This window comes from Eubalaena glacialis, chromosome 3, assembly GCF_028564815.1.
Source record: "Eubalaena glacialis isolate mEubGla1 chromosome 3, mEubGla1.1.hap2.+ XY, whole genome shotgun sequence".
NCBI lineage: Eukaryota > Metazoa > Chordata > Mammalia > Artiodactyla > Balaenidae > Eubalaena > Eubalaena glacialis.
This window is the reverse complement of record NC_083718.1, coordinates 85959858-85981261: the sequence shown is the minus strand read 5'-3', so window position 1 is coordinate 85981261 and position 21404 is coordinate 85959858. Positions and strand designations below refer to the sequence as shown.

The 21404-nt window shown below is 39.3% G+C and overlaps 1 protein-coding gene across 1 annotated transcript; it reads left to right on the top strand.

Moving 5' to 3' along the window:
• Positions 1-694: 694 nt before the first annotated feature.
• PRPF3 (pre-mRNA processing factor 3) lies at positions 695-19657 on the top strand. Its single transcript, XM_061186051.1, has 16 exons — positions 695-811; positions 2814-3004; positions 3685-3815; positions 5817-5963; positions 7322-7405; positions 7607-7827; positions 8829-9135; positions 9811-9977; positions 10762-10841; positions 12848-12991; positions 13708-13807; positions 13980-14093; positions 15457-15575; positions 15845-15928; positions 16975-17036; positions 19295-19657. Exons 2-16 carry the CDS (start codon positions 2860-2862, stop codon positions 19439-19441), a joined length of 2052 nt encoding a protein of 683 aa, XP_061042034.1. The 5' UTR covers positions 695-811; positions 2814-2859; the 3' UTR covers positions 19442-19657.
• The last annotated feature ends 1747 nt before the right edge of the window (positions 19658-21404 follow it).

The window sequence follows — 21404 nt, the reverse complement described above, 5'->3', positions numbered from 1 at the left end:
GTGGTCTTCACAGCAACGCTATGAGGTGGATTTTTTTTTTACAAGTGAGGAAAGAGAGGGCTTAAGTAACTTGCCTAATGTCGCAGCTAATGAGTGGGAGAGCTGGAATACAAATACAGACACTTTGGCTTTAAAACTCGTGCTCTTGCTTAATCATTAAGTAATACTGAATCTCAGTGGATGCCTGACACATAGTAATAGACACTCGATAATTATTTGTTGCGTGAATGAATGGAAGAAAAAACAGTAAAGGGGAGGGATGGGCTACTATCTTCAGAGTCCTCCTACACTCGTTTTCTTTCTGGGTGATCTCTGGCACCACTGCGAAGTTAGGGAAAAAGGCTAAGGAGGGAGCGGGAGGCGGCTAATGCTAGTGATCACGACTCTCGCATGGTTTACTTTCTACCACAAAGTCCAGGTTTAGCCCAAACGCAGAAGCCCCGTTTTTAGTTCTAGCATGACCTTAGCGCACTTATTCTCCACACTAGAAATACTACAAGCAGCCCAATTTATGCTTCAGGGAACAATAACTTTGCAATAACCTAGTTAACAGATTTACCTGGGGAAACCGAAGGAGGCAAGGAACTCGCAAGCGGAAAACTTTAGAGCGCCGCCACGCAGGCGCTCCGCCGCCGGGAAAGTACCCACTACGGCTGCGCGAATTGGCGGCCCCGCCCTCCCTCGTCACGTGCTGTGGGACCGCGGCGTGGCGGCGGCAGTGGCGGTAGCGACGGCAGGCCATAGGGCGGTCAGAAGGTTTCCGGTTCCGGTGTAACGTTCGGGCTCCGTCTCAGGGGCTGAAGTTTGTGAGGTGAGTAGTGGCCCCGGGCCCGGAGAGGGTATCCTCGCGTCCTAGTGACTAGGGCTAGGGTTCAATCCAAGGGGAGGACAGAGGCGGGAAGGTTCAGTGGAAAGGAAGCTGAGAAAAGAACAAGGTTCTGTGGGTGAACGGGTTGGAATGAGATTGTTGAGAGGAAAAGGGCGGGGGCGGGAAAGGGACGAGCTGAGGAGACTACCTCTGAGATGAGGAGTTGGGGGTAGAACGAGGCTGGGTTGGGGGCGGGTCAGAGAGACGGAAAGAGCAAAAAGAGAAGAATGGGGGTTTCAGGGAGGAAATTGGACTTGTAGCAAAGGAGAGCACAGAGTAAAGAAATCCTTCAGAAGATTAGAACCTGCTACCAGCTCATTCAGAGAGCTGAGGCAGAGGCAGAATGCTGCCTTCCTCTCCTTCCACACCATAGCCACACCCCACCCCAACCCCGCCCCACGCAGTTATTGTTGAATATTTGATTAGTGACAAAGCTAGTTACCGTTTGGAACTTTTATTTTGGCCACTGGCTGTTTAGTTTGCACGTTATCTTATGGAGGAATGGGTTGAAGTTGAGTACATTTGTTCGTATGGTGCTTGGGCACACATTTCATCTGATAGAATTAGTTATGCAATAAATAGTTATTGAATGAATTAAGTGCCATATAGAAATGGCAGTCGTCCTCATTTTGAAAGATGAATGAACCCAGTCTGAGAGGAGTTACTTGTCAGAAGGCTGGTAAATGGTAGAGCTCGGTGTGAGCTCTTCATTCTCTGTGGTGTCTGAATATGCTTTTGAGCAATGCACATGTTGAGATTGATAGGCTCTACTGCTATCTCATGATGGGTAAATAGAGCCACTGTATTCATATAACATGTCACTGAGGCACAAAATCTTTCACTCCTAGTTTCATGACTTTAATCTACTAGCTTCATATGGTTATACGAAAATTAAATACACTATTTAGCAACAGTTCTTATAGAGGATAAACCTGCCAAAAATGTAGAAGATAATCAGACTGTACCTTATAGGAGAAAAGATGTCTTAAAACATCTTAAAAGATTGAATCCCAGATCGGACCCTGATGTGTGGCGCTGCTGGGAGGAGGTTAGCTTGGAATTGATGTCAGTCTAGTTTATTGACTTTTAGGCAATATGGAGAAAATCAGGGGAATAAAAATTTTCTTTATGCTCATGAAGAGTTTTGAGATTTAAGTAGGAGATAAAAACGTAAACATGAATAAAATTTAAGAACTGTACTAACTTATATTAAACAACAAATTAAAGATTGTTGTAGAGAGTCTTTTATGATGGTGTTTTCTCTATTAAGCTAAAAAGTAGAAGAATAAAGGTGAAAAGAGAGAGAGTACATCCAAAACGAGGGTAATCTTTTCTGAACTGAGGGATTAGTTATGACAGAGACCCTGTAGATCATGAGAGAAAAGTATCTAGGTACAGAATTCCCACTGGGATGAATATGAGTACAGAGAAATGTGATAGAACAGTCTTAAGGATTATGAGTTTTAATATAGGATGACTGACCTGGATAAGCCCTCTCTTATTTGTGTCCCTTAAAAGAAGGCCTGGGTTAAGGAATGCTTGCCCAGAAGTAGGAAGAATAGAACGGCTGGGCTCTGAGTGGGCTTTTTCAGTCTTGTTTTCATGTTATATGCTTGCCAGTCCTTGTTGAATATGACAGAATCAAAAAAGAAGCTAGGACTCATTTCTCAGAATAGGTTATTCCCAAGGTTTGTTTGTTTATTCCACAGGTTTCACTGATCCACTGATACTTACTGAGTTAGGGTTAAAAATCAAACAGAATGTAGTTCTTTCTGTCTTGAAGTATGAGTTGTAGGGAAAGTATTTGGCTTGAAATGAAGTAGAGGAACTTGCCTAGGATTGAGAATAGAGGTGGGGAAGGCATTCCTGATATACTAACTGTTGCTTGGGGTCATTTTAGTCTTCTCCTGTCCTCTAACTTAACTCTTTACTGGTTTCTTTTTAGGTGCAGTATTGAATCCTATTTTGAGCTATCCTCCTTTTCCTGAAGAATGGCATTGTCTAAGAGGGAGCTGGATGAGCTGAAACCATGGATAGAGAAGACAGTGAAGAGGGTGCTGGGTTTCTCAGAGCCCACAGTGGTCACAGCAGCACTGAACTGTGTGGGGAAGGGCATGGACAAGAAGAAGGCAGCTGGTATGTACCTTTCTGAAACTTCTGGCTTAACATGTAGGATGACCCCAAATACTGCTTTGAACTTCCCCAAAATTCTCTCTGTTGGGAGTGTCTAAGAAAATGTCAGGCCACAGTTTATTTTCTCTTGCATTATAATGGAAATAGCCTAAATAATTAATATTGCTTCTTCTCTTATTTTTTATTTTTTATACTATTTGTGACATATTTTGAATCTCAGACTGATTTCCTTTGACCACTGCACTGAGTTACCTAAATTATATTTACTTAGGAAATATACTAAAGTCAGATGGGTATATTCAGATTCAGATTGACATCTAAACATATAGAAGTCTCTATAAAATACATGAAAAAAGTTGAGGGAGGCAGATTTTGTTAAGGTAGTCTCCTCCAACTGCTGTTTGGGAAAAGTTAGAGTGGTTATTCATCTTAAACTTTGATGTTCAACCTAAACAGGTTGCTCTGGCTATGCTACTTCCTATGCCAAAAAATTATAACTATTTTTATCTCATGGGGCAAGGTTATTCAGTGTAAGAGAATGTATGAGAATCCTACAAAGAACTTAAGAAAGCATTTCCCTCCCTCTTAGGGATAAAATTCCAGTGTTGGCATCTGTTGTATGCCTAGTATTGGACTAAGTACTTTTACCTTTTCAACCTTACCACCTCTTTTTTTCTTGCCAGACCATCTGAAACCTTTTCTTGATGATTCTACTCTCCGATTTGTGGACAAACTGTTTGAGGCTGTGGAGGAAGGCCGAAGCTCTAGGCATTCCAAGTCCAGCAGTGACAGGAGCAGAAAACGAGAGCTAAAGGTAGGTTACAGTTAACTATATGACGAGCTTGCAGTGTTTTGAATGGTAACAAAGTTGCTGAGCTTACCTGGCTCACACTTTAATATCCACTATTAGAATACCTAATATTTAAGAGAGGTACTTAGACATTGAAGTAGAGGGGGTGAACGTGTATTATCACCATCTTATGGTGATGAACTACCTAAGTTCATGGGTTGAAACGTTCCAAGGAAACAGTAGGTAGCTTTGTCCTTTTTCATATACAGTTAGGAGTTTTGGTTCTCATGTTTCCCTAAGTCTCTCTCTTTTTTTTTTTTAATAAATTGATTGCTCTAAGATTTTACGCTTTGATTTACTTGAGACCTAATAGATTGCTTCAGAATGTGACTTCACTGCTACCTGAGCCATAGACCTCATTGTTGGTCCTTTAGAGATATTACTCTGCAATGGGCTTGTAGATGGGACACCTAATAGCAATTGATTTTTTCCTGTGTGTCTTGAGAGCCTACTGTTTTCCACATAGCATATTGCCAGTCATCTGGCCCCATGAGTGGAATACTTAAAGGGACCATCATTACCTCCCTTACCTCCTTCACTTTTTATCCTATAGTTGCTGATTGGTCATGGCCTCTTTCAATATTAGCAGTGTCAAGTAGCTGATCTATCTCTTTTCTCTGTCTGTCTCTTAAAAAAAAAATCTTTTCTGTGACTCCCATCAAACCTTCCAAAGTGCTTTTGATATCCTGGCTATCCTTTTGTTTTTCCTGAGGCACAAGAGTGAATAAGCAGTGTCTGCTTGGTCCCTGGCCAGGCTGTGGAACCAAGAGAAATAGAGATTTGTGTGCTTTTTGTGTTTAGGGTTTTGTAGGGTTATCAGAGGAATGAAAGATAGTCCTTGCCTTAAAGGAATTTGCAGTTTAAGGGTTGGGGGATGGGAGGGCACAACAAAATACAGTCACAAATTATAGAATTTGAGTAGCAGTTTCATGTAAATTTTAGGGTTGACTATAGAGTTTCAGACTTTCGTTGAATTTTGTTACATTTAAGGGGGAATGCTTGATCCATAGTATACACAGATCTGTAGAGTGAAGATTATGTTTTGATAGGGCGTGCTACTGTATAAGTGCTGAGGGCCTGCTGTGAATAAAGTGACTACATTGGGTGGGATTAATAAAAATGGTTTCTTGAAGGAGGTATCTAGATAGCCTTGGGATTCGGGTCCCATTTTGGTCCATTCAGTCCCCACCCCACACAATATATTATGGGAGAGTCCTTTTTCTTGAACTGTAGGAGTTCCAGGAAGCGCTCGCCCCTGGCCGAGGATATGTCCTTGCAAAACACGAGCCCTCCTAGTGAAGAGGGGATGTCACCCAAAGCCTACCACCGGTGTGTACATTTGCTTTTTCCCATTGTCCCTTCCAGTTGGCCACTCTTGGTCCTGTTAAGTTCACCTTGCAAATTAGTCAACATATTTGAGTTCCCATTGTTTGATGAGAACAAAGTGTTATTGGGGAATACTGAAAAAGAGAGAAAGCCCCTGTCCTGGAAGAGCTTAGACACTAGTTGGGAGAAAGTACGTACTAACATTGAAAGTCTTAACACTTGGCAAACAGAATATCAGCAGTGTAATTTTACTTAGTATGAACCAAGCTCTTAAGCACTAAAAGGATGTGAAACAACAGTTTGATCAGAGTGGGATGAGATTATTAATGAGAAAAACTTCCTGGAGGAGGTGAGTTTTAGGCAGGATTTGGACTGGGGGAAAAGTTAAGGGAGATCATTACAAATGTGGGCAGTAAGATTTGCAAAGACCTTGGGATGGGAACATTTATAAGAACATGGGATGAAATTTGTTTGACTGGAGTAGGAGAATAATGAAGTTGAGATGGGTGAGATGGTCCATTTGGTGGAGGGTCTAGAAGACTCTGGGAAAAGCCACAAAATGCTGATATGGACTAGGATTATTCTTCCCTTCTCCCATGGGCAGGGATACAACTCTTCTTTCATCTTGGGTTCCCTTAGGAAGTGTTTGGTGATGACTCTGAGATCTCCAAGGAATCATCAGGAGTAAAAAAGCGACGGATACCCCGTTTTGAGGAGGTGGAAGAGGAGCCAGAAGTAATCCCTGGGCCTCCCTCAGAGAGTCCTGGCATGCTGACTAAGCTTCAGGTTAGTAATTAAGAACTGGAAGCGGTGCTTTTGAGAGTTGAAGAAGTAAGAGATGGATGGGTCCAGATTTCTCGTGACCTTAATTTGAATTAATTGTTAGCATTGGGAAAATTTTATGTCCTGCTTTATGTTTCATCATTTCTTGGTTTAACCGGGAGTATTCCAGTTGAAGCCTATTGAAATAGCATTTACTGAGCACCTATTATGTGGCAGGGAAGGTGTGTTACATACATCGTTTGCCCAAATATCTACCTCACTGTGTCAGTAAGAGAATTATTGAAATGACTAGAACTCAACATGATGGCAGAGAAGAATTTCCAAATACTATAACACAGAAAAGATATAATCCACTTAAATAATTTTGAGTTCACTTTGTATGTTTTTAGTAGGAATTATCTGTGTATTTAAAATGGGCACTGTTAAAAAATTTTGATACCACATAATTAGTAAATATTTCTTGTACCACTTAAAACTTGTTACAGGAGAAATAGAATATATACATATATATGGATGGGTGGGCGGATGGGTGGATTTGCATATTATGTATGATATTTCTGAAAGGAAAGAAACTGATGGTGATGTTTTTTAATAGAAAATGGGGTCAAGAATTCACAGTATACCCTTTTGTACTTTTTTGCATTTTAAACTATGTAAATATACCACCTATTCAAAAAAACGTTAAAAATAAATTTTTTAAAATATCTTGAAGCGCCTTGACACAGGACTCTTTTGGAAAATTCAAGAAGAGTTATTTGATCATGTCCTCAAAGCTTATTATTCTGAACTTCTTTAGGGCAGAGGAAGGGATTTACAGAGATTAGGAAGTAAGTCTTTACATTGTTGACTCCCGTTACCCAAACTAGGAACTCAGGGACCAATAGTGTGATTTTTTTTTTTTTTTTAAGTGTAATAGTGTTTATGGGTTCTGTCAGTTTTGCATGCATTTTTTAAATGTTCACAGTTGCCCTGTAAGGTAGGTACCATTTTTACCCGTTTTAGACACTTGGAGGTTTAGAAATTAAATACCATGTTCAAGGTCACACAAGCATTAAATGGCAGAGTTAAGATTCAAACTCAGGTTTCCCTGACTCCAGAGTCTTAATTAGCAAGCTATGTTACTATCAATACTTAACATGCTAATCCTGCCTTGGGAAGATAGGTTGAAAAATTCCAGTGCTCAGCTGTGTAGGCTTATTTTTATTACACTTTCTAGCCTATGGTACAAGCAGAATGTGATGGGGTCATTCAGAAATTTTTTGTTCTCTAAACCTGAAAGCCCTTTGAGTTTAGGAACCTGTATGAGAGAAATAAAAAAGAGATGTTAACAGTTTTTCAACTTTTTCCCCCACTGAGAGCAGATCAAACAGATGATGGAGGCAGCAACACGGCAAATCGAGGAAAGGAAAAAACAACTAAGTTTCATTAGTCCCCCTACGCCTCAGGTATTGTAACCAGATTTCTCTGAAAATAACAATCTTTAGCACAGAATTTCTTGCCACCCACTCAAATGAGAGTCCAGAAGATGAATGCATGTTCCACCCCCAATTTACCACAGTCTACCACTCTGTGGGGGGGGGGGGCGGGGGAGATCTGTCTGCTTGTCTAATTTTTCTGATTCTGATTTCTTTTTCTCTGTCTCACAGCCAAAGACTCCTTCTTCCTCCCAACCAGAGCGACTTCCAATTGGCAACACTATTCAGCCCTCCCAGGCCGCCACTTTCATGAATGATGCCATTGAGAAGGCAAGGAAAGCAGCTGAACTACAAGCCCGCATCCAAGCCCAGCTGGCACTGAAGCCAGGGCTCATCGGCAATGCCAACATGGTGGGCCTGGCCAATCTCCATGCTATGGGCATTGCTCCCCCGTGAGTATCTGTTTCATGGAACTCGTTTCTAAAGCTTGAGAAACAATAAATACCTTTGAATGTTATTGATCCTCTTCTTGCAAGGAACTTAAATAATTTCTTAGACAGTTTCATATTTCTTACATATACTCAATAAATACCAATTGAATTTATTCTCTTGGTTACCTTGTTGCAGAGTTTAATTATCTTCTTTTTACAATTGGTAGAACTGAAGTTAAGATTATTCCTCTAATATTGGAGCTAGGAATAGAGTCAGGTTTCCTGGTTCCTAAGTCAGAACTATATCCATTAAACCACATTGAGTGAGACCAGATCTGAGAGCTCTTTACCACTGGGTAAAGGTGATAGACTTCATTTTTAGCACCTTAATTGGTTTGCCATCCCCTGTCTGACTCAAGAATTAAGGAGTAAAGGAAGATATGATTCCAACTTCTTACCATTGTAATTTATAAGTTCATTTCATCTGATTGTACTCTATACTCAACTGTCCAGTTTGATAGTTTCAATCAAGATGTTATTATTCACTGATGGGTTTATGTTCCTTAGAATTTTGTAACCTAGTTGTCTTTGTTGGGTTTTGATTTTTCCTTTCTTTTTTTTTTTTTTTTTTTTTAATTTTATTTATTTTGGGCTGCATTGGGTCTTCGTTGCTGTGCGCGGACTTTCTGTAGTTGTGGCGAGCGGGGGCTACTCTTCATCACGCTGTGCGGGCTTCTCATTGCGGTGGCTTTTCTTGTTGAGCATAGGCACGTGGGCTTAGCAGTTGGGCCTCGCAGACTCTAGAGCACAGGCTCAGTAGTCGTGGCGCACGGGCTTAGTTGCTCCGCAGCATGTGGGATCTTCCTGGACCAGGGATTGAACCCGTGTCCCCTGCATTGGCAGGCTGATTCTTAATCACTGCGCCACCAGGGAAGTCCTGTTTTTTATTTTCTGCTTGTTTTTTTTTTTTGCTTGACTTACTGTTCCAAATGGGATTTATTCCTTTGTGGGCTATTTTTCAGGAAGGTGGAGTTAAAAGATCAAACTAAACCTACACCACTGATTCTTGATGAACAAGGTCGAACTGTAGATGCAACCGGCAAGGAAATTGAGCTGACACACCGTATGCCTACTCTGAAGGCCAATATTCGGGCTGTGAAGAGGGAACAATTCAAGCAACAGCTAAAAGAAAAGCCATCAGAAGACATGGAGTCTAATACCTTTTTTGACCCCCGAGTCTCAATTGCCCCTTCCCAGCGCCAGAGACGCACTTTTAAATTCCACGACAAGGGCAAATTTGAAAAGATTGCCCAGCGATTACGGACAAAGGTATCTGGCTTAGAATATAATCAAGAATTTTGAAGAAGTTAGGAAGGTGACAAAGGAAATTGAATATAGTCCTGAAATAACCGTCAACTCAGTTCTCTATGTTTTTGGCAATTAGATAAACAACTAGTAAAGCAATGAGTAATTTTTAAAATACTATATTTTTTCCTGGAATACTTGATTTTTAGCTGATTTGTCTTCTCAATTACTTTCATTCTACTTAGGTAGAAATAAAATTGAATTTGAAAATTCTCCACATACAACGGTCAGTGGAGGGAAACCGTTGAGAACCCTCAGGGCAACTGATGAAAGCTAGCCTGGTGTTAAAATTTACTGCAGACAGTCCACACACTTGGATAGTTTAATTGACTGTATATGTGATGACTTTAACCTTGTTTTCATCCTCTCAGAATGAGGTTTTCCATAAAATTCCATTTCTGCATATTTGCTGCAGGCAGGCACTGTGGGGTAAAGGGCTAGTGATGAGGGTGAAATGTATGTAAATCAACCAAGTAAAGGATAAAGTAAAGCAGAACACCTCCTTTTTCTAAGCTTTCAGAAAGTATGAATTTGTTGCATTAGATGTAAAGAGTTCAACAAGGGGGTGTTTTAAAGTTTGGGATTCTACTACTTCCCTGTTTTCTTTGACTTCAATTTATCTTCTTGTCTTGTCTTTAGGCTCAACTGGAGAAGCTGCAGGCAGAGATCTCACAGGCAGCTCGAAAAACAGGCATTCATACTTCAACTAGGCTGGCCCTCATTGCTCCTAAGAAGGAGTTGAAGGAAGGTGATATCCCTGAAATTGAGTGGTGGGACTCTTATATCATCCCCAATGGCTTTGACCTGTGAGTTTGTTGGTTAATACCTTTTAATAAGGCTAGAGTTTTAATGGGAAAGATGGTACTTGTGCATTAAGTAAAAATTTTAAATCCAAGGAAGATAGATAACCATATACAAGCTCATATATTTGTAAAGAATATGTTGTATGGGTTGTTTTAGTTTTTTGGGTTAATGTAGGAGGATTGGGCACATATAGTCTAAATAATCTATACAAATAATCTGTAAAATTTCTGTTTGCTTTCTTATACATTGTTATTTGTTTTTACCATATTTGTTTTCTTAATTACCTTCTTTTGCTACTTATAATAGGTGTTTACATTTCTTAAAGATCCAGTCCTAGAATAGAGCAAGGATTCTTAGTTGATGGGGGAGAGAATGATAAATAAAGCATATAAGAAACATTTGGCGAGCTTCAATCATATCTGCTCCATTATTCTGATACATGGCTTTAGGAGACTGTCTCAGCCTTTCCTTATGCTTCCTTTGTCAACCGCTGTCCCAGCGAATTATTGTTACTAATGAGAGAATATGGTGTCCATCAGGGGTGTTAGGGTAGAAAAAAAAGGTTGACAATGACTGGTGTAGAGAGTGCATCCAACCTTAGTGGGACCGTTTTCTCATCTTGAAAATTATATGTAATATATTACATATTATAGACATGCAAATACTTTAAAAAGTTCTAGAATGCATTATGGAGAGTGGATTTTTTCATTGTGTTTCTGAGATTCCCTCTCTCTTTGAATCATCTCTACCCACATATCCTGTTTTCCCTTCTTCCTCCAATTTTAGTACAGAGGAAAATCCCAAGAGAGAAGATTATTTTGGAATCACAAATCTTGTTGAACATCCAGCCCAGCTCAACCCTCCAGGTAATGTAGAGATTACTCAATCAAAGCTCTAGAGAAGTATTAGCCAATAGAAATTTATGTGATAATGGGCATGTTCTCTATCTGGGCTGTCTATACTATAGCTGCTGTGCACACATGACTATTGAGAACTTGAAAACCAAGTTGCATTAATACAGCTGAGGGACTGAATTTTTAATTTTATTCAATTTTAATTTAAATTGAAATAGTACATGTAGCTAGTGGCTACAGTATTGGACAGTGCAGCTGTAGAGCATTGAGGTCTAATCTATAGATGGCCTCACTGATGTATATTACAAATTGGGCTTTTGCCATAGTGTTGACTCCCAACTCCAGTCTAGTACACCACCACTAAACTCCTGGCCTTCTTCAATATTCTTTTTCTTCAGCCTTTCTCTTTATCATTTTTGTAGTGGAAGTCTGTTGGCTCAGTCAGAGAGATGGGTTTTAGTTGTGGCTGTGAACTAGCTAAATCCCTTGGGTAGATCACTTATAATACAGAATTTCCTCATATGTAGAGATAATACTAACTGATATTCCTTCTTAAGCAATCACAGAAGATTTTAACATTTTCATCAAATTTGAGATGAATAGAGGAGGTTAGTTTTTACTCAGTTAGTAAATTTACTCAGTAAATTTGCTTGCCAGTATCTCTAATAAGTTCAGAAAAGTAGATTGAGACCCTGTGATAATAAAAGGATAATAATTATTGAATTATACTTAATCAGAATGTACTTAGCTGTCATCAGCGTGAATCATTAGAAGAAAGTGGGGGATTTTGTTTGTTTTAACAAATTGAGTAAATCTGCTTTGGGAGCTCAGAAGATTTTTTCCCAATCTCTATGACTCTTAAATTATAAATTTCATAATGTTGGCCAGTGGTTTTCAAATTGTATTCCATAGGCACATTGAGGTTCAATAAGTAGGATCCAAATGGGATTCTGGATACCCACCACCTACCCCAAATCCTCACACAGAGCAGCCGGAGCAGCTCTAATTTTGTTTTCTATATTTGCCACATTTCAGTTTATAAAAGGGTTCAACTGCTTAAAGAAAAACAAGTTAGAACATTACTCATGAAAGATAAGAATGCTTTTTTTTAATATATAAATTTATTTATTTATTTATTTATTTATTTATTTATTTATTTATTTATTTTTGGCTGTGTTGGGTCTTCGTTTCTGTGCGAGGGCTTTCTCCAGTTGCGGCGAGCGGGGACCACTCTTCATCGCGGTGCGTGGGCCTCACACTGTCGCGGCCTCTCCCGTTGCGGAGCACAGGCTCCAGATGCGCAGGCTCAGTAGTTGTGGCTCACGGGCTTGGTTGCTCCGCGGCATGTGGGAATCTTCCCAGACCAGGGCTCGAACCCGTGTCCGCTGCATTGGCAGGCAGATTCCCAACCACTGCGCCACCAGGGAAGCCCCCAAAGAATGCTTTTTAAAGACATAACCATAATACCATTATCACAACCTAAAATTAACTAAAAACAAACTAGAGGTCCTTTCTTTTTCTTTTTTTTTTTTAATCTTAATTGGAGTATAGTTGATTTACAGTGTTGTGTTAGTTTCAGGCGTACAGCAAAGTTAATCAGCTACACATATACAGATATCCACTATTTTTTAGATTATTTTCCCATATAGGCCATTACAGAGTATTGAGTAGAGTTCCCTGTGCTATATAGTAAGTAGGTCCTTATTAGTAGTGTGTATATGTCAATCCCCGTCTTCCAATTTATCCCTTCCCCCTTACCCCCTGGTAACCATAAGTCTGTTTTCTACATCCGTAACTCTGTTTCTGTTTTGTAGAGAAGTTCATTTGTACCCTTTTTTCAGATTCCACATATAAGCAATATCATATATTTGTCTTTCTCTGTCTGACTTATTTCACTCATTATGACAATCTCTAGGTCAATCCATGTTGCTGTAAAGTTCCTTTTAATGTGATTGATATTCACCTATATCCCTCTAATATGCTTATTACTTTGGTACATTCATTTCTCTGCCTGACAGTCGACAATGACACACCAGTTACTCTGGGGGTATATCTGACCAAGAAGGAACAGAAGAAACTTCGAAGGCAAACAAGGAGGGAAGCGCAGAAAGAGCTACAAGAGAAAGTCAGGCTAGGCCTGATGCCTCCTCCAGAACCCAAAGGTACATATCTTAGAGGCAGAGAAGAAAGGGTGACAAGTTTATCTCTGTCATTCTAGAGGAACTTTAGCATCTCTCTCTACATGGGTGCTTTTTGTTTCTCAGAATCATTCATTGGTTCTTCCTTTCCTAAATTTTCTATTGTCTTTCCTTATTGAGACAGGTCAACATAGCCATTGTAGAGGTCATTTAAGGCTTTTTTTTTTTTTTAAACTAATATTGACCATAAAACATTCCTATATTCCTGGAAGAATAATAGGCTTGAAATTCATGAAGATAGTAGTTGGAGTATTTGCATAGAGTTGTTACGTACATAATTCTTAAATGTTTGAAAAATGAAATTGCAGTTTACAAAACCTCACTCCTGTAGTTTCCATTATCAGTTAGTAATATTTTGAGTGAGCACTGTTATGTATAGGATCTTTCACTAAATGCTATGATGAGAGTGAAAAATGCCAAAGAAATTAAGTTCCTTGTCTTTCATAAATTTTCAAACAATGTGAATAAATGCATACCAATTATTTAGATTAACTATGTGACCTCCCTCAAATGCTGAATTAATTGGATGGGCTTTCAAGGTAAGAGTATTTGGAGGAAGTGAGTTTTGAGCAGAGATTTGAAATAGGTGAATGATATGAATTAGTAGAGAAGAGATTGACAGGTTATCCCAGCTGGAGTAATGACTTAGGAGATTGATTTTTATCATCTCTTCACTGCAGTGAGAATTTCAAATTTGATGCGAGTATTAGGAACAGAAGCTGTTCAAGACCCCACGAAGGTAGAAGCCCATGTCAGAGCTCAGATGGCAAAAAGACAGAAGTAAGTGCCATGGGATTGGGTGGAAACCCAGGGCAAGTACCTTTCCCAGACTCTTCTGGGGGATCCATATTTGGAGGGAGGGGAGAGTTCTCCGTTGCTCTCTCTTTCCCTCAGCCCTGCCTCTGATCTTCAATGCCTTTCTCACTTGTGGATGTCCTTCCTGTCACGACAGAGCGCATGAAGAGGCCAACGCTGCCCGAAAACTTACAGCAGAACAGAGAAAGGTCAAGAAAATTAAAAAGCTTAAAGAAGACATTTCACAGGGGGTACACATATCTGTTTATAGGTAGGTGTCCAAACTGGGCCAGCCTTTTCCTTAGAAATACCAAAACATTTTCCAAGTGACTGAGGCAGAATCACTGGTGTAAAGCATACCTAATATCAGTTCTACTCTCTTTTAACGACCCTAGTGTAAATCAAGAGCTAGTAGATCTCTTTCATTGGTGAGGGTTAAAAACTTAGTCTTCTATCTCTGAGGTCTTAGTGAACTAATACTAGTTCTGAAGAATGAATGAACGAATATGCTTATTCAGGCCAAGATGTGAGCTAGGGATCATTCATCCTTTATGAAGCATAAAATATTATTTTTTTAGGAAGCATTAAAAGTTTTTTTCCTCAGTTAACTATATCCTTATCCTAATGTATTGCAGTAATCCTTTTATTCCCACTCCAAAATGGACTTTATTTATTTATTTATTTTTTTACTTTTTTATTTGGTTTTATTTTTGGCTGCATTGGGTCTTCGTTGCTGCACGCGGGCTTTATCTAGTTGCGGCGAGTGGGGGCTACTCTTCATTGCGGTGCACAGGCTTCTTGTTGTGGCTTCTCTTGTTGTGGAGCACAAGCTCTAGGCACTCAGGCTCAGTAGCTGTGGCGCACGGGCTTAGTTGCTCCGTGGCATGTGGGATCTTCCCAGACCAGGGCTCGAACCCGTGTCCCCTGAATTGGCAGGCGGATTCTTAACTACTGCACCACTAAGGAAGCCCTGGACTTTATATGTTGTAAATATTTTCTACCTTTTGTGTTGATTTAATGTTTTCATTTTATTCTTTTATGTCAAGTACATGTGTATCTTCTGTTTAGATGTGCTCATGTTTAGTTCTTTATTATAAAAGCGGCACATTATTATAAAAGTAGTGAATGCTTACTAAGATGAAAAACATTCTAACAATACAGAAGGACATTTACTGAAAAAGTCTCCTTCCTATTCTCTGATCCCTTAGGACCACTCACTGTGGGTAACTGCCACTGACAGTTTTTCGTATATTCTTCTAGAAGTTTTTCAGGCATAGCATTGTGACTATATTATAAGCATCTAGAGAGCAAAGAATTTGTTGGTCTTTATACTGTCAAGAACAACTAGCATATAAATATTTTTGGATGATGGTAAATATCTCTCCTTCATAGAGTAAATTTTGTTTACCTGCTATTTGTTGTAAAGTGTACAGTGTTAGACTTTGAAGAAGTTTAAGACAGTAGAAATACTTCTGGATTCATCAATTTTACCTTTAAGCATTAGTATATTTGCTTACTCCAAATGCCTTTGTTTTTAGAGAGAAAACTATTTTGGATCCATTTTTATTTGCCATTCCATTCAGGCAGCTGCTGATGCTAAAATGAAAGCCATAACTAAACTTTCCCTTCTCCAGAGTTCGAAATTTGAGCAACCCAGCCAAGAAGTTCAAGATTGAGGCCAATGCTGGGCAGCTGTACCTGACAGGGGTGGTGGTACTGCACAAGGATGTCAACGTGGTAGTAGTGGAAGGGGGTGAGTCTGAAAAAATTGAGGCAACCCTAGGCCTTGAAGTGATTAACATGGTGGGAAGAAAGGAGAAAAAGATAGTATTTTAGAGCCATACCTGGGTTTAATATCTTGGGCCTCTGTTTCTGTGTTTATTGGAGTAGAAGGACCTAAGATGTGGTTCCTGGGATTGCTTCAGCTACCACATTAATGTCTGAGCATTGAATGCACTCAAACGTTCTTTCTACCCCATTGTCTTCCACAACTCTGGCAAAATTCTCCTTCTCTGTTTCTAGGCCCCAAGGCCCAGAAGAAATTTAAGCGTCTTATGCTGCATCGGATAAAGTGGGATGAACAGACATCTAACACAAAGGGAGATGGTGAATGGGGGTTAGAGGGGATTAAGTGGGAGGTGGGATGGTACTCTGTCCATTCATCTGTTCCCTGTCTCTGACACTCTGGCAAATACCAGATAATGTTCAAGAATTTTAGACCCATTTGGACTTTAAGCATGCTAGACATTCATACAGTATTTATTAATATGATCATATGTATGAGTATTAGTTATTCTCCTGCCTGTCCTTTAAGGCCTTTCTACCAGCTGGTTTCCCTGTTAGCCCGGAATCTGGATACTGGCTACATGAGTGTATTTAGTTTGTGAAATTTCAGCAAGCTGTGCATTCATATGTGCACTGTCTATATTATATAATTTTGATAAAAAGTTTTTTAAAGGATTGAGAGCAAAAAATATTTTTCAGATCAAAAAAAGCTCTCTGCTTCATTCAAGAAAATAAACTTTTATTCTTTTGCCCAAGTTTATCTTGTATATATATTTGACATCCTCCAGGCCATCATTCTTCCATCAATATTCATTCTTCCCTTCTTTGAAGACCTGGGTTAGCATTTAACAGGTGCAGAGAACCTTACTTTTCTTAACTTTGGCCCTTTTATACTTTTCGTTCTTCCCTATTTTTGTACTTAAAGTACACTTTTTACTATAATTGACCTATATTTTATTTTGTTTCGCAAGTGTTCCTAAGATATTTTCATTCATTATATCTGTCCTCCTTCATTAGACTAAAAACTCCTTGAGAATGGACTCATCATTTTGGCATCTGAAGTGCTTAGGACAAGTTTTTATTGTTCTTTTATTTATCTCCTTATTCCCAATACCTGTCACAGCTCTTGACACATAATTGGTCCTCAATACATGTTTGTTGAATTAATTAATGTCCCTGCCTGTTTGGAGATTTCAGTCTAATTGGGGGGAAATAAAGAGTAACAGAAGACATTTGATCCCAATACATGAGAAAAGGTGATAATATTTAAAAGAATTTGGGTAGGCTTGAATACTGTTTGTTTAGAACCTAAATCTTGGTGTCTCATCTAAGTCTAGAGCACGATTTAGCTATATTGTCTTTTCCAGATGATGAGGAATCTGACGAGGAAGCTGTGAAGAAAACCAACAAATGTGTACTAGTCTGGGAGGTAGGTGATCCTTTGTTAAACACTGAAGCAGAACTTTAGCTAATTCCTGATTGTTTATACTATGCAAATGGAGCAATATAATGGTAAAACTAAATAATGACTAATCCCTTAAGTAATTTGTATTTCTTTTTGGAATTCATTGTTAAGTATTTGGCAGCAAATCCTTCCTGATTATATTTTAGTTAAATTGATGGGTATATAGTTTATGCCATCTGGGGAAAAGTATGGAAACTGGTGGCAAGAATACAAATTCTCTATTTATTTATTTCACAGTCATGGATATGAGACTTGGAAAGAGGTAAATGAATTGTAGAATTTTTCTTCGGATATAGTGAAAGAAGTACTAGACTTAAGAATATAAAGTTGGGAGTCTGGGCAGTATCACTTACTAGCTGTGTAACTGGGCAAGACACTTAATGTCAAAAACTGTTGCTTTGTCTATAAAATGTGGATATTATTTTCTCTCCCTATTGTCAGTTTTTTTTTGAGAACCTAATTTGATTATTATGTAATGATGCTTTGCAAAATGTGACTAAATCACTCTTAAAATGGAATTTTTTTATGGTTATACAGTTCTTTCATCCCTCAAATTTTCTTAGTGAGCCACACTATTCTGAAGAATGAATGAATGAGTGAATATGCTTGTTCAGGCCAAGTTGTGAACTAAGGATCATTCACCCTTTGTGAAGTGTAAAATATTATCCTATTTCTCCAGGAAGCATTAAAAGTTTCTTTCCTCAGTAACTATATTCTTATCCTGGTGTACTGCAGTAATCCTTTTATTCCCACTCCAAAATACATTTTATACATTGTAAATATTTTCTACCTTTGTGTTGATTTAATGTTTTCATTTTATTCTTTTAGGTTGCATGCGCGTGTGTATCTTCTATTTTTTAAAAGTGCTCATATTTAGTAACTAGTTCTTTATTATAGAAGTAGTACTTTGGGACTTCCCTGGCAGTCCAGCGGTAAGACTCCGCACTTCTCCTGCAGGGGGCGCGGGTTCGATCCCTGGTCGGGGAACTAAGATCCCACATGCCATGCGGCACGGCCCGAAAACAAAAAAAGTAGTACTTTACTACAAAAGTGGTGAATGCTCATTAAAATAAATTCTGACAATACAGAAGAGCACTTACTGAAATAGTCCCTTCCGATTCCCTCATTTTTTAAGACCACTCTATAGGTAATTGCTACTGTTTTTCATGTATCCTTCTGTCTTACCCCAGATTCCTCCAATTTATGCATACTAAGTAGGTAATAATAACCATAATAACTGTTTCTCTGTCTCATAAGTCCCCATCTGCATATTTAATATCCCCCAGCCCCTTCATCTCTTTAAAATTCTGTTCCATTTATCTCTCAGAGTCCTCAGGAATTATTTCTCAGGTTCAGAAATAAGCCAAGTTGTGCTTTAGCCTCCTTTTGGGAATCTGATCCCTGAAAGCCTCTTGAGGTAGCACTTTGTGACTGCCATTGCAGCTGGTCCCTTTGGTGAGAATGCGGTTCCATTAAGTACTGACTCTTTCTATTGTAGTTGTCTGCAGGTTATCCCCCCTGGCTCCCATTCCTCTCTCCCCCGAACCCCTGTATTGTTCTTTGTCACTGGGCCCCAGAACCTCCTGCTTATATACACAGTCTCACTAAGTCTTGTGAAAAGAGTCCTTTTAGCCTCTAACTCCTTTCTCCTTAAATGCCCCAATCTGGAGGCCTGGTGGGAGGCAAGTTCATCCCATCTCACCCTCCCTAGTCCTTCCTGACTTACTCTTCCATCCAGGCACCAGAGCACAGAACTCCTCATCCTCCATTCAGTCAAAAAAACAAACCCATATAAAGTCATGAAAACTCAGCAAATATCCAAGGGGATGGAGGTTAGAATTGTTTGTTTTGTTTTGTTTGTTTAATATTTATTTATTTATTTATTTATTTATTTAGGCTGCACCAGGTCTTAGTTGCGGCACTCGGGATCTTTTATTTGAGGCATGCGGGATCTTTAGTTGTGGCATGTGGGCTTCTTAGTTGCGGCATGCATGCGGGATCTAGTTCCCTGACCAGGGATCGAACGCGGGCCCCCTGCATTGGGAGCACGGAGTCTTACCCACGGGACCACCAGGGAAGTCCCTAGAATTGTTTTTAGCATAAAATTATGTTCAGGTAGGCACATTGCTACACAGATGTTATTAGGCTTTATAAAGGAATATTATATCTGATTTAAATTAGAAATTGCAGTGTTTTTATTAAAAATTTTGTCTCTTTCCCAGGGTACAGCCAAAGACCGGAGCTTTGGGGAGATGAAGTTCAAACAGTGCCCTACAGAGAACATGGCTCGGGAGCATTTCAAAAAGCATGGGGCTGAGCACTACTGGGACCTTGCGCTGAGTGAATCTGTGTTGGAGTCCACCGACTGAGACTACTGCAAGCCTTTGCCTCTCCCTTCTTGCCTTTGTCTCTTCAGTCCTCTCCCTTATTCTACTTCCAAACCCAGCCCTACTTGTGTGTGTGATCTCAGAACTGTGCCAGGCTGACATTGGGACAAAGGGAGAACACCTTGCTTCCTTCCCCAGACAGCCTGGTGCTGCCCTTTATTCCCCTTATGTGAATATGATTAAAGAGTTATTTTTAAAGTCGGTATGATATTTTTCACACGTTCAGAGGTATTGGAGTTTGGGTCTTCAGGTGATCTTTTCTCCAGACTTCTAGCAATTGCTGTGGAAAAAGAAAATTTTGTCATTGATATTTATGTATATATAAATGGATGAACGAATGGATGGATGATTGGATAATGGAAATTTCTGACCTCATCTTAGAGCAAGAATGATAAATACCGTTTTCCTGGAGCAGAGTGAGGAAGGAAAAGGTATTAAGTGGATAGGGGAGAGGGAATTTCCATCTCTTAACCTTCAGTGCATAGTCACGAGGTTGACAGATTACTTCTGGTCTTGGCTGAGTAGTCTTAACAGGAAATTAGTTCCTCATATGGGTGAATATATGAGAATGTGTGTCATGGGTGAAATGGACACAGGAGAGTCCAAAGAGGATGTTATGGGTCAGTTTGTAAGGGAATAGGATTTGGGAATTTAGCCTATTCTCTTTACTAATTAAAGAAACCAATCCTTTTCTAAAAGACAATGTGTAATTTCTTTTTCCCACCCGCCCCCAAGAATCTGACAAGATGCAGTTCTGTTTAAGCATTTAATGTTTCTGGATTGATTTTAGGAGTATTTCGGTCAGAATAAGTATCCATAGAAGTCCAAAATTCTTACCATAAATATCCTTCCATTTCATGTTGCCTGTTGAGGATGTATTGAGAATGGATTGAACATAGGAGCCATTAGCGTTCCTCCCTGCTAATTGGAGTTTACTAGGAAGTAGTGTCAGAATGAACACTTGACCAGAAGTTAAAACATTCTATGTTATCAAATTAACCCCTTTAAAAAAAATGTGGGGACTTCCCTGGCGGTCCAGTGATTAAGACTCCGTGCTCCCAATGCAGGGGGCACGGTTTGGATCGTTGGCTGGGGAACTAAGATCCCACATGCCAAGTGGCATGGCCAAAAATAAATAAAATTTTTAAAAATTAAAAAGTTACTGTTTCAGGCCCTAGTTAGAGTTCCAATTTTAAGGCAGTATTAGAGAGTGCTAGGATAAACAAGGTGGAAAGAGACAAGGGACTGCAAAAGGCCTTAAGGAAAAACTATACAACCTCTCTTTTTTAGAGATAAGCAAACTATAACCCAGACAGATGACAACTAATTCCTAGAGCAGGAAGAAATCTAAAAAAAGCCTATATCTGTGAGACTTAGGAGCTAGAGAATTGATATTTTGTGATTTAAGCAAATCCAGGGGAAAACTTCATTGTCAGAAGTAAGTGCTTTTGCTTTTATTAAAGGATTTATTACAAATATGCGTATAAATAATTTATACACAACTTCAAAAATGTATTGTTTGCTGAAGACCTAAAAGGAGTCTTTGTTCATTATAAAGTTCAGTAAGTTCCCTACATAAAAGAATGAGTTCCATTCCGAAAGCACGTTCATAAGTCCAATTTGTTTGTAAATCCAACAAAGCCTCGGTACCCAACTCACAATTGCTGTACTGTAATCGGTTTATAATACTTTTCACACAGCTAATACATAACAAAACATTTTGAATCTTACAGTACAGTACCTTGAAAAGTACAGTAGTACAGTACAACAGCTGGCATACAGGGGCATGTTTGCATCTTTGAAAGTTCTGAACTTGAAGGTTCGTCTGTAGGGGGCTTACTGTACCCATAATGAGACTTAATCCTTGTTTTAAGTCTTAACTCCCTGTGCTTCAGGGTGGTGGTGGTTTTTTAATTTATCTGATCCTATACTGTATTAAGCATTG